The sequence below is a fragment of the Neopsephotus bourkii genome, unplaced genomic scaffold (assembly GCF_033783945.1).
Source record: "Neopsephotus bourkii isolate Nb327-2 ecotype Australia unplaced genomic scaffold, CSIRO-AGI_Nbou_v1 NB_1792, whole genome shotgun sequence".
In the NCBI taxonomy this organism is placed as follows: domain Eukaryota; kingdom Metazoa; phylum Chordata; class Aves; order Psittaciformes; family Psittacidae; genus Neopsephotus; species Neopsephotus bourkii.
In genome coordinates this window covers 12,078,725-12,092,043 of record NW_026902266.1, presented here as the reverse complement: position 1 = coordinate 12,092,043, position 13,319 = coordinate 12,078,725, and the positions used below count along the sequence as shown (strand labels likewise).

The 13,319-nt window shown below is 38.1% G+C and overlaps 1 protein-coding gene across 5 annotated transcripts in view; it reads right to left on the bottom strand.

Annotated features, from left to right (window-relative positions):
- The window catches only part of AMPD3 (adenosine monophosphate deaminase 3), a 35,160-nt gene that overhangs the window by 6,026 nt on the left and 15,815 nt on the right, over positions 1-13,319 (bottom strand). For all 5 annotated transcript variants that reach the window (XM_061380441.1, XM_061380440.1, XM_061380438.1 and 2 more), the window contains 6 exons: positions 7,541-7,735; positions 7,160-7,291; positions 6,125-6,288; positions 4,819-4,945; positions 3,869-4,032; positions 1,908-2,028 (listed from right to left, as the gene is read on the bottom strand). In XM_061380441.1, coding sequence (XP_061236425.1) covers positions 1,908-2,028; positions 3,869-4,032; positions 4,819-4,945; positions 6,125-6,288; positions 7,160-7,291; positions 7,541-7,735 — 903 coding nt within the window. The remainder of the gene's footprint in view (positions 1-1,907; positions 2,029-3,868; positions 4,033-4,818; positions 4,946-6,124; positions 6,289-7,159; positions 7,292-7,540; positions 7,736-13,319) is intronic.

The window sequence follows — 13,319 nt, the reverse complement described above, 5'->3', positions numbered from 1 at the left end:
AAAAAGTATTTCCCTTGGATAAAATGGAAACAGCATTACAGAGGGAGGAATAAGATCCAGAAAATTTGGTTGACACTAAACTATGACTTAGAAAATATTTTAAAGTCTGAATTTTAAATGTTACAGATTTTTATAAAAATAATTTACATTCTTCAACATATATGTCATTCTTTTAAAAATACAGTGACTAATGTTACTGCAGATTAGTAATTATATATGACTATGCAGGGCACTGCGTTTGATACTAACTGCATACCCTCCCCCAAAACCTAAAAGTCACAGGAAACAGATGTGTAAGAACTGCTAAGTTTTTCAAAACTGAAGTCCAACAGGTAAATTTTAGGTGCAGAAAAGTTTTATTATACGTCATGTGTGGCTGTTGCACATAATATGTGGCTGTTGCACATAATATAAACCTTTTGAGGTCACCTCATCTTTATTGCTATTTTTACTTAACCAACATGTAAACCTAGTAAGTGCTGTTATTATTATCGTTGTTATTGTTATCATCTGCTATCCCAGGTTATTGCACTGGGCGAAGCAGAAGAGAGTGAAGAGAAGAATGCTTTGGCCACATACAGCCTTAGTACTATTCTGGTTCTAATATTAGGTATTTCTGGTTCTGAACATAACGTCAGACATGATTTTAGGCAAGATTTTTCTTTTTTTCTTGTATATGTTAACAAACACAGAGAGAATTTTACAGCATTAACCAGAAAAGCCAACTTACATGAGAACGTTTTCCAAAAAATTACAATAAGCTCAGCGCAAGTCTGCCACCTACTGACCAATTATTTTAATTACAGGACACTGGCCTGGGGGATGACTTACGTGATAGTTTTCATTAACTGGTAACACCAGGAATGATAACATTTGTCCTGTCACAAGCAGCAAGCTGTAAAAAAATATTACTATCATGCTATTCAGCTATGTTAAATTTCTTAATCAATTGATCCCAGTTACTCTAGATGTAAATAATCATAACCTTAATGAATTTCGGAATGAACCCTGAATTACAGGGATGCCAGTAAGGGAAAATGACCTTTGTCCCTCTGCAGAAGAAACCAGAGCTTGTCTTAAGTTCTTCTGGGATCTAAACCAGGAAGTAGCAACAAGTCTAAGCAGCTTTTTTCCATTTTAGGTCTGCTTGCAAGTGCTGTCAAGTCCTTGACATATCTGAACAATTGATCTTCCCTATAAAGACATAGCTTTAACATAATTTGGAAAATATTGGTTTTGTAGCTTAAATAGAAAATTCAGCTGAGCTTATTTATTTCACAGAATGGTTTGGGTTGGAAGGGACCTTAAAACTCATCTAGTTCCAACCACTTGCCACAGGCAGGGACACGTTCCACTAGATTAGGTTGCTCAAAGCCGCATCCAACCTAGCCTTGAACACTGACAGGGATGGGACAGCCACAGCTTCTCTGGACAACCTGTTCCAGTGTCTTACCCACCCTCACAGTAAAGAGCCTCCTCCTAATATCTAGTCTAAATTTACCCTCTTTCAGTTTAAAGCCATTACCCCTTGTTCTGTCACTACATTCCCTTGTAAAATGTCCCTTTCCAGATTTCTTGTTGGCCCCTTTGGGTACTGGAATGCTGCTCTCTCCCCTGAACCTTCTCATCTCCAGGCTGAAAAGTCCAACCCTCGCAGCATGTCTTCTTAGCAGTGCAGAAACCCTCTGATCATCTCCTTTGGGTCTGCTTCAGCAGGTCCACATCCTTCTTATGCTGGGGGTCCCAGAGCTGAACACAGTACTCCAGGTGGGATTTCCAGTTGAAGTGAAGAGTTACTTGTGCCTTGCTAAGAAAACTGATTTTGGGCTGCCAGACAAAATCAATTTTGCAACTGCTGTTTGAACCAGTGACTGATGTCTAAGCAGAGAGTGATTAGTTTAGGTTACCTTCTTCAGTAGCAATCCATGAGAAATGTTGTCTGCTGTCAGAAAGGCTGATACAAGGTGTGTGATAGACCCAGCTTCTCCACAGTGCGGTCGAAACAGAAAAGTACACATGCCTCTTTCCCTAAGGAGATTAAAAGCAAGTTCCACTACCAAAATTGCACTGTTAATGCACTGGTTTTTATCTATTTTGCATATAATTAGCATTGATATGGGAATTAATAAGTTACACGTTTTCATACAGTTTGGTGTGACATCTAATCAGGCTGCTGTTGAAAGGGGCAGGTCCCTATACCCAACCCCCTACCATCATCTAACATATTTGTGCCTTCCTTCTTTCCTTCTCCAGTTATATCTCATTTAGCAATCATTTAATATTGGGTGAACAGTTATCAAACTGTTTTCAGCTGCAGGAAGTAGGGGAAGGAAAGCTAAGTGAACTGATGCAACCTATGGCTGCATAATTCCTATATTCAAAATGAGGGAAGCAGTGGAAGCACATTGCCGAGAGTTAGCGAACACTATGTAGTACAGTGACAACCTGCCATCTCACCACATTAAGTGTAGCATGAAGCCACAGCCTCAGCTGCACAGGAAGTGTTAGTTGTTACACTAGACTTAACACTACAATTTCTAGAACTATTTTATCATCTGTATTAAAAATTATGCTGAGTTTTAGGTTATAATGGACCCTATTACTCAGTGAAGACAAATGTCCCATAAGTATTGAGATTTAGATATATTCAAAGCAAAGAATTTCAACAAGGAGTGCTAAAGTAATGAGGAATTTTTAGGATGGAAGTTTAGTCACATTTCTCCATAAAATGGATGCAAGGATATAATGACTTTGCTAATACTACGAAAAGCATAAAAGAGTCTTCTAATGGACTGGCTGTGGTGCCTCAAATAGTACATTTAACAGGGTGAACAGTTTTACTGACTCATTGATGTATTGTGTCATTATCTCACCTAGCTATAAAGAATATTTAATTATTACCTAGGGAGATTTTCAAATAGTAGTTGAAATGATTTTGAGGTAAGAAAGAAATGTATGATGAAAGGGATGACTTCAATATCAGCTGCTGTACTGTGTCCTTTCCACTTGATGTTTTTATCGTGAGTTTTGATTCTATTGGGTGGTCAAGAAAGAAATGCTTGAGGTAACAGGGGGAGAGAAGAAATAACATTTTAAATGTTAACTTGCATAAGACCTGTGAAAATGACAGGTCTGTGCAACTCCTATAAGAAAATTCAAAAATATTTTATAAATAATAATGAACCAAATTCTTGCAAGGTACGTGATGACACTGTAATATCAGTGGATAACTCCACTGTGCCTCAATTTGAGTCAGTTGTGCAGATCACTCAGTGAGTCAGCCACAAAGCTGCGAACATAACCTGATGTTGAATTTCAGGCTTTACTGAGCGTGATGCCAAAATCTGCTTTTACAGTCATGATCTCACATTCAGAATCATACCTCTCTGCATTACTTGCCTAGACATTGGTCTCAAAGGCAGTAAAACTGAATGAGTCAATATGCATGCTAAAGTAAGTTAGCTAGATGTGCAGTTTATAATTATGTCCTCTTTTGTCTATCTTTGGTAACAGCAGCAGCCCTAAAACCAGTATTTCACAACATAACTTTGTACCTCTTAAATTACCAGGAGATAGCAAGCTACCAATAGTTACATTTGGAAATCCACTATGAATCCAAGCCAAGGTCAACCGTCAGTTTTGTGTCAAACCAGTATACTAACCAGATGCCTTTACAATTTCTGATTATTGCATTTGAATTCATTTTGCAGTTAACGTTTTCAAAATAACTTGTGTGCTCCTTTTGGACTCTCTAAAATAATTCAAGATAACCTTTGCTTCAACAGATATATGATCCAGACACTGATTTAGATTAAGACAAAGATTATCTATTTTTCTTTCTGAAAGCTTGTAAAAAATGACTACTTACCTTCTGAGGTTGTTTAGCAACATGATGTTCACATACATATAATACAAATAATAGCTATATGGGGGATTCTTCTCACTGGTCCAGAGGTCAGGATTAAGGCTTTTGTCAGAGAACATATGGCCACTGTGTTTGGACTCATCATCAACACTGTCAAAGCCAGTCACCTGGTGGGAGAAGAGACTAACAGAAATCAGTGTTTTCAAGAAGCAAATGTCAATGTTACTTTTCCTTCAGGACGTGCTTGTACAAAGCAACTAGTCCTCCTTCTTCACTTCCTCCTTATGCTAGCAGCCCTACCCTCCTACCACTCCCTGCAGATAGCAGGAGTAATGTGTTTACTTGAAGGCAGTTTCACACACCCCCCCCTTTTTTTTTTTTGAGACAAAGAAGAGGCCCAGGTGCACAAAAGCCTGTAAAATTCCCTCAGATCCGGATTAGAATCCTTTAAACTCATCTAGTTTTGTTATCTGAAAAGCAGCTGAAGGCCAGAGGCTCCCAGGAAACCTCAGAGTTCTGAACTGGGGCATACTTGGAAATGTCTTTTAATCATGTCCCAGCAGCTACATCCGCACTACTGAGTCCCATCAGGATCTACACAATGCTTCCTCTCAGTTGCCTCCTTTTTGAAGGCCAGTCCTAGAGGCAAGCTCGCGGTGCGCATCCTGGATTACTATGTTCCCTCTGCACAAGAGCATGCAAATGTCTTTCGGTCATAGTGAGGATTACTGAGAGGGCAGATAAAGAGGTGATGAGCTGTTTCAGGGAAATAAATAGCAACTATTTAGCAACAGGACCCTACCCAGGCTTTTATTAAATTGCCAGTAAAACAGTAATACAAGTAATCTATGGAGGAGGAAGATCTTAGTGTCTGGAAACAGCTGTGGACAAACAAAATTTATGAGTAGGAGAGGATCTGTTTCATGTGAGAGAGAAAATCCAAATATACTTACATATTTGAGGAAAAGGTGCAATTCTTTGTGGTCTTTGGGGTTGATTGTTGCTTCAAACAAAGGTACGAAGATGTTCTCCAACATCTTCCCAAAACTAGGCAGAATATTTTTTGACCTGAATATGTCACTGAAGAGGAAAAAATACACAGTTTTGACCTTTCTTTAACAGGCTTTTATTTTTCCTCCACTTTCACATTTGTTGTTATTTGAGTTTATTCTACAGCTTCAGTTCTGCCAGGATTAAGAAATTAAAAGTTTATGTTAGGGCAGGGCTTGTTTCTGTGCTCCATTTCCTGCACCTCCTGCCACTCTGCTTCATCCAGGCTCTGCTGGAGCTCCTGAGCACTCCAAAAATAGAGACAGTGTGCAAGGGTAGATGCTCTCTCAAAAAGAGTGACCCTTTCCTTTACAGCAATCCAAATATCAATAGGTGAGATAAGGAATTACCTCTCCTGAAACATTCTGTTTTCCAAAGTCGTTAACTACTTCAAACAAAAGTAGAATATTCATTCTGCTTTAGTGAGCCTCTCAGAACAGAGGGACAGTACTTCAGTGTGTCATTAAGTGCATGACTTAATGAAGGTGTTGATTCTGCTGTGTACATAAGAAATCATTACATAAGAAATTAAAGGACAGACACTTTCTCCCTAATGAGAAACACACTCTGGGGGATACATGGAACCATGACAGCTCTTTCTCTACTCATATTCCAACTATGCAATTTCAAAACATGAAGCGCAGCTTTAAGACTTGACAAAATTATCAAGGGACACTATTATAATATATGTGTTAGAAACAAACAACCATTTATCAAAGTCACAAAGAATGCTTAAAAACTAAGAAAAACTGATATTGATTTAAGCTTGCAAATCAGCAACCAGGGTTGCATTTCCAAGTTCACTGTCATTTAGTCACCAATCTTAAGGAAGTCTGGTGGTAACAGTTCACAGTTATGGAATTCAAGAGGTGATTTATTTTCATCAATAACTGTGTTTTAACTTGCCCTTGAATGCAGCTTAATTTCACCCAGTTGTAATTTTTTATTTTTAGTGTCTTCAGACTTACAACTAATTCACAGTAGTTTTGAATAGCTTCATAAAGAATAGATTCAAACCCCATCTCCTGTCTTCCACCCCCACACTGTCAGGAAAATTGCAGCAATGGTCAAAAATAAATTTCCCAGGCTGTTGCTTATAAATGGAACTCCAGGAAAGCTCATAAACCATCTAAAAAATATCAGAAATCAAAACGAATCATTGGTATGATTTCAAACTATTAAAATTACCAAGAGCTCCTGATTACTTACTAGATTCTGGGAACCTGAATTATCCAGCGCATATTAGGGGAATAAACTTTATGCTTAATGAACCATTTTGCCAAGTTCAGCCATTCATCTGGAGACCGTCCATAAATGGATAAGCGGGGTTCTGTATACTGGTACTTACTTTCTTCTAGTTCACGGGCTACTTCCTATTAAGTAATAAATATATTTGCTTTAATATGGACACTGAAGATCATTTACACCTAGTAATATATTTATTATTCTATTTTCCTCAGACCAGACATAATTGTATTTTCACTCTTTAAAGATAAAAAGGGAATCTTTTGTCTATTAATTGGTTATTTTACTTTAGGCATTTAAATATTCTGCTGGCAAGCTATCTCAGAATCAGTTCACTGTAACTAACTGTAACACCTAGCTTTAGAGGACAATATTGTGCAGTTATTGCTAACACCTTTGTAAGACATGTTTAAAATTGGTAACTCAGAATGACACTATTTAAACTGTAGTGACTACATAAAATATGCAGACCAATAGAGAATCTGACCCAAAATGCATGGTTGTAAGCAATTTTAAGGCTGTTAATTTCAGACAAGCACTTCTGTATGTTTAAGAAAAGCTGACATCTAGTTCATGAAAGCTACAAATTCTTTGGTTGTAAGAAATCAATTTGAAGCCTGTGCACACATGCAGGTACAGTTTCATGCAGAGGCACTGCCCTAGCCCCTCCTTCCCTAGCAGCTGTCACTAGCCTACTACATCCTCGCAAAATATTAAACCAGTGAATTGACTTTTGGCTGCTCTCCATTAATTCGAAACTGTACCCAGCACTGCTTTGAACTCATACACAGGTTATGTGTATGAGTTTCTACCTCATAAAATGATTTAGAAAGCAGCAGTGGCTGACTTAGCAGAGGTCTTTCTCTGATGAACTGCCAGAGCAAGGCCAGTACCCGGAATCACTTAATCATACTGTTAGCTCCAGATACAATTATGACATCACATACCTTTTACAAATCTTAATTTCTCTGTAGCTGGAAAAGCTTGAACCTCACTTACCTTGACCATACGAGCAAAATATTCACCACCAATGTAGTTCTCAGTTTTCAAATACAAGTCCCTCAGCTCACTGGCACCAACTGGATTGTACTTCGAATTGAATTTGTCAAATCGATGAAATGTTTGACGACCCTGGAGTAGGAAGAAACCCCAAATAACCATGGATTTAAGCACACACTATAGTTTATAAATTAAATTGCCTAGCAAGGAAAGGCACATACAAGAAAAAGCCTATGCTAATTTATGTCAAACATGCAAAGTAATGCATGAGTTCAAATTCTGATTTGGTAAGTTATCATGCAAAAACTGTAGAAACCAGAATTTCACACTGAAAAAAACCTAAGTGTTTTCTTGTTTACTTTGTCAGTTTGATAGACTTACTGCATGGACATCTAAAGAGTCTACAGTGAGGTCATAAGGATCCATGTGAAGGCTTTCAAAGACTTGCTTTAAAGTCATCTTCTTGCCTTTCTTCTCTGCAACAATCCTGTCCGGCTCCGTTTGATATGTGTGCTTAATAAACCTTAATAAGTGTTTCTGGTTCATGCAAGCAGCAGCATGGATATGAGTATCAACCTGAAATAAAAAAGTTATTCATGCTCATCATCCATATCCATGAGCTTAAATTAGCAAAGTATCTACGTCAGTGACAACGATGACTAAAGCCTTCTAAAATATTCTCCAAGTAACAAAAGGATTAGTGCCTAAGCAAGTCAAAATGTTTCAGAACCCTGAGATTTTAGGTTTGGAGGAATTATTCAACAAGCAGAACTATAAATGAAACAGCCCTCAATTAACAGCTCCCTACTTAAATATTTTTAAACAAGACACATTATAAGTGCCAATCACAGAACTTGGGTTCAGATTAAATTTTATACTTCCTTAGGCATTCTTTAGTATTCTTTACTTCATCCATAAAATGACAATGTCTTTCTAGTTTATGGACTGTAGTCATAACCACCCTCTCTGGCTGAAAGAACCCAGAGTTCTTAGCCATTTCCAAAAGCATAATTCATGTTTTTTTACTTCAACCACATAAAACAGCTTAGGTCACCAGAACTGCAAAATGTACATGTAAGAAATTTTGTCACTATTTTTTCCAAGTTTAATTATAATACAGCAACTCATAATGCTGACAGATTTTTCACTTTCTTCAGATCTCTTCACACACCAAGGGAGGTGCAAGCTTCACAGAAGGGCTGAGAGTACTCCTGCTGTTTTGCTGAAGTCCCATTTAAAAACAAACAAACAAAAAAAACCAAAAAGAACCAGATGTTTTCCACAGGTATGCTTTTTTTTTGCCCAGAGCCTACATATCTGTTTGAGTACCTATATTAGAACATAATCCAAAGAAACAACTGATGAGACTGGGGGCTTGTTTGTTGACTTGAGTTTTCCCTTCAGTATGTGTAATGCCTTAGTGCTGCCAGCAGGTATGTAAAATGAACCCACTGCAGTTGCTTGCAGTCAAGGGTTTATTAACTGTACTGAGAAAGAAGAAAATCAGGTATATTCCCCAACTTCTTGTTTGAAAAGGCAGATAATACTAATTGCAGTTCACAAGGACCAAGTACCTGAAAGGGAAGAATATGCCTTAGCTAGGATAATGGCCTTAAGGCACTTACCAGCACAACAGTACTCAGTACGCGGAGCAGCAAAGCTGCTGCTCCAGGGTCCATTTGTTATGAATTTCCTTGAGAAATTCTGACTGAACAATAGAACAGCCTAATGCTCTTTAAACCAAACCACTGTTCTGATAAGATTTCACAGTTGACACATAATGAGCACAGCGGCCCTGGGGACAAGTTGTCAGACTTTGAGGTTGCCTTCAACTCCAGACTGCCAAATCCTGGCAGAAGCAGTTGCAGCTCACTCAGAAGCTGCAGTGCTGCATGCAATCTGTCTGCTAAGCTTCCCGTTTCCCTCCAGCCCAGGCCCCACCTGGACATAGATGGTCATGAGCACAGGGATGTAGTCAGAAGCGATTGCCAACATTTACTATTTCTAACATCTGCCTTGTGTACCAACAGACTGGTACTGGAGACAAGTCTTACAAGACCAACTGACAGAATGGTTCTGCAGGAGTCGGAAGCCAGATAATGAGTTTGTAATACAACTTTCAAGATGATATATAACAGGGACAGGACAGTTCAGATAGTAAGTCTAAAAAGCACCATGCAGTACTGCCCTAGATATTGGTAGGTGATGGTTTGGAATCATAAAAGTTAACACTTGGTCATGAGGTCCTACGTAAAACTATAGTGGAAAGAGCTGTTCTACCTTCTTATACAGAGTAAAAAAGAGCTTCAAAGCAGAAATAAAAAATAATCTTGCTTCTGCACAGCACTGGTAATCCAGCTGTCAGAATGCACCCAGTTTTGCTGTCTGAATTTAAAGGTTTTAAAAAACCCCAAATACTGACAATGTTCCTAAGAAACATCACAAAAGGAAATAGGAGATTTCAGATTTCACCAACATAAGTAGTTGACATCCCGCTCTGCTTTTAAGGATCAGTAGGAAACACATCACCGAGTACCTGAACAAATAACAGCCACACTCCTGCAATGTAAAACTCAACTTATGCTATGTCATACACTCCACAGAAATGCCACTGGTTTATTTGGCATGTGTAGTGATTCAATTTCTGCTTATACATACAGAATTTGTTGCAGTCTTCTAAGGGCAAATCTATTTCCACGTGAATGTTAATAGTGTAACTAAAGACCAAGATATAAACTGAATCCTAAACATGAACACTTAATTGTTAATTGCTGCCCAGTTCAAATATACTAGACACTTTACAGCTAAATGAAAAAGCAAGAGACGTATTACTGTCTTGAAATACGTAACATGAAGTATATTACTAATGCACAGTAAACGATGCTGTGTCTAAAGTAGTCAAAACAGCTCCACTTAACGTATTATTACACTGCTCAGACTAATTATATAGACACTTGAACCCAAGTGCACTTCTGTTTTAGAAACAAATATTGTTTACTGTAAACACTTTCTGGACCAGTGAAATATTACAAACTACTAGGCTTGGTTGACTTATGTGGGAAAATGAAATAATTAATAGATGCCCTGTAAGCTCTAAACATTCAGAAAAAACGAGTCATAGGTATAGAATACCAGGGTTAGGGAACTTATAATGAGAGTAGGTTACTGAATTTCAGAATGCACTAGTTCCAGTGGTGGCTCAGCTACTGGAATTAATGAGTCTTGAAAAAACAAAACAAAACATTTCCTCTCTGTTTACATCAACATGAATTCACCACTGTTAGGAGGGCAAGGACACAAAGCCAGGAGACTTTTTGTTTCTTCTGTTTTGAAAGGATCACATGACACAGTAGCAACTGCATTTCTTTGAAGTCATGCTTCCCTCTCATAAATAATTCTCAAGTGTGCCTCAGCAACTCAGTAAGCTCCTGTGAAATCTTCCCCCGTCCCCACAAGCATATCACACACAGCTCTATAGCTGAGCTAACCGTATCAGGCTTATTCTTCAAGAACCAAGATTTTCCTTTATATTTTTCCCTCCTCCATCTCCCTAAATAGAATTATTTCCCAAGAGTAAAAAGATTTTCCTGTAGTCTCTTTCATGCTTTCTCCAGAGAATATGCAGTACTTTGGCTACCTTTATTAACTACTCAGTATATTTTGACCCTTAGGTAAGCAGCAACTTCAGTAATTCTTAGAGTATCACACAGCTTTTTCTTCATTGCTTTTAAAAGGAATGCAACTTTTTGGAAGTTTTAATGACTTGAGCTTTGACCTACCCTACCACATAATCAGTGTGTATGCTTTTGTGCATTTTCACGATTCAGGGTGAATGAAGTACCTGAAGACAGAATCCTTAGACATAGCTTTTATATGGTCTGATTCAGTTATGGATTTTAAAATTATTATTTTTATTTGAAGTCCTGTCATGCTAAGAATTTGTTTCTAATTTCATTTTTATTTATTATGAAGGGCATCTACTAAAGGAATTTTAACAGATTGAGTTCATGTAAGTGACAAATGCCCCCTTTGCCTCTTGTCTCCCACACAAAAGATAAAAGCAGTCCCAGTTTAAGCTGTTGCTATTTTGCTCTTCATACAATACATGAAGCAAGCTGAGGCTTTTCTGGGCTGTGAGTAACAACCCTCTGCCATAAGGTCTATTTGTGCTGTTTGCAAACATTCTGCTTGCATTTCCAAATTTGATACAGTGCTACTTCAGCCCAATTTCCCCTTAGTAGAAAAAAAACTCAGCTGCATGCCCTTAGCTAAATTTCCTGTTGCAGCTATTATTGTCCCCTCTCACCGGAGGAAACTTTTTACTCAAGGTCACCTTAATCTTCAATGAAAAAAAAAGAAACAGAAAGACTGACAGAAACCTATCTTGGTTCACTAAATATGCCTTCAGTGAACTCAACTATTTTAACAACTGAGTTAACAACTGTTAACACAAAGCTATCCTTCATTCTTTAAATTCCATCACCCCATTCAAGCAATAGTGGACATCAGTTTTCTTGCAAATAAAAGATGATCACTCAGCAATTCTCCATGTAACAAAGCCAGCCTGTCTTCCTTGGCACTCAGTTCAGGCTAGCCCTTACCTTTTTGACCTGACCATCCATGCCATTCTCTCTTCAGTCTTTGTGGATGAGATGCTTGTACTTCTTAGTCAAGATAGTTACATGTGTGTACAACTTCCAGCTTAAAGGAAGTTCTCACTGGCCTTCAAAACATGCCTCACCAGTACCAGCTTCCCTAAACTACTTTGCCTCCTTCATCTTCCTGCATTGCTTCTTTTTTCTTTCACTGTCTTTCAGATCTTCACAAAACATCTACCTCAGGGCTTCTCTGTGCATGTCAGAAATAGTTTTGCATTGAATTAGGCATATGCTCTAGATTCAAAGTGATAAATACAGCAAAAACAAACGCCAAGAGCAGCCTTTCTAATGATACTGAAATTATTCAGTGCATAATTCAGTGTATAGTAAGTAGTATCCACACTTGCAAACTACCTGATTTTTGAACACATGAACTTTTTAACAGAGAAACATTTCTACCCCGATAGCTCTGGGCTTGACAGTGCAGTCTTTACTTCAATGCTGGATTGAAGGGAAATCACTCCACATCCTACTGCTGGATTCTGTGTTCACCAATACATTCATACAGCACTTTTTCAGATAGGATGCACCAGCTTTGTAAAATGAGCTTGATTCTTTCCTCACAGCTCTGTAACAGGCATAAGTGACAGGAGATACAAAATACTCTAGCCTAGCAGAAGGCAGAACAGTAAAGTTCCTGGCAGCTGAAATAGTCCCTAAAGCCAGGCACTGCCCCTCAGGAGCTTCTCTAATTCATACTTACGGCATCCAGAGCAACCCCGAAACCAGGAGAGACAGGAGATGCAAATCCAATATCTCCAGCTTCTCCTGAGGCTGTATGCATTGCAAATGCACAGAATCAAGCCCTATAATGTTTGTATTCACACAAATACAGAAATACGCTGCTGAGAAGTAAAACTGATTTCTTTTAATTACTAAAAAAGAGGATAGAGGAAAAGCTTTCTTTATGGTCTGTACCGAATTTTTGCGTTATAATGATGGATGGCTTTCCCGGGTCATTATTTCATGCTTACTTTGCAAGACTGATGGTAGATGTAAAAATTTACCTCAGCACCTCTGCAAGACAGAAGGGGAGAAGTAGTATGCACAGTGCTTTGAAAGCACAAAGTACAGCTTTAATGTCAGTTAAGAGTGGTAAGGCACCATTACATGTAATACTAAGAGAGGTGCACAAGAGACACTCCTGTCCTTTGAATCTGGTGCTGTCCCGTAAGTCTTCACACTCACTGTCAGTAAGTAGCTACTGGATGGAAAAAAAGATTCAACCTCAGAATCGAAGTTCAGGGAACTTAAGTATAAATTCACTGTTCACTCATAAGGCTTTTAATCATATGTTTAAAAAACAGACATCGATTAATCTCATTCGATATTTTGTGAAATCTATAAAATTTGCAAGTCCATAAACCCATTCAAACATCCTTTCTCAGAAATAACAAGTGGTATTTCAACCCTGTGGTCACAAACAAAAGCTAGAATTTATTTCCTTTTTGTCTAACCAATACCTTAAAAGAAAATAATTAATCAGTTGTGATGACCTAGAC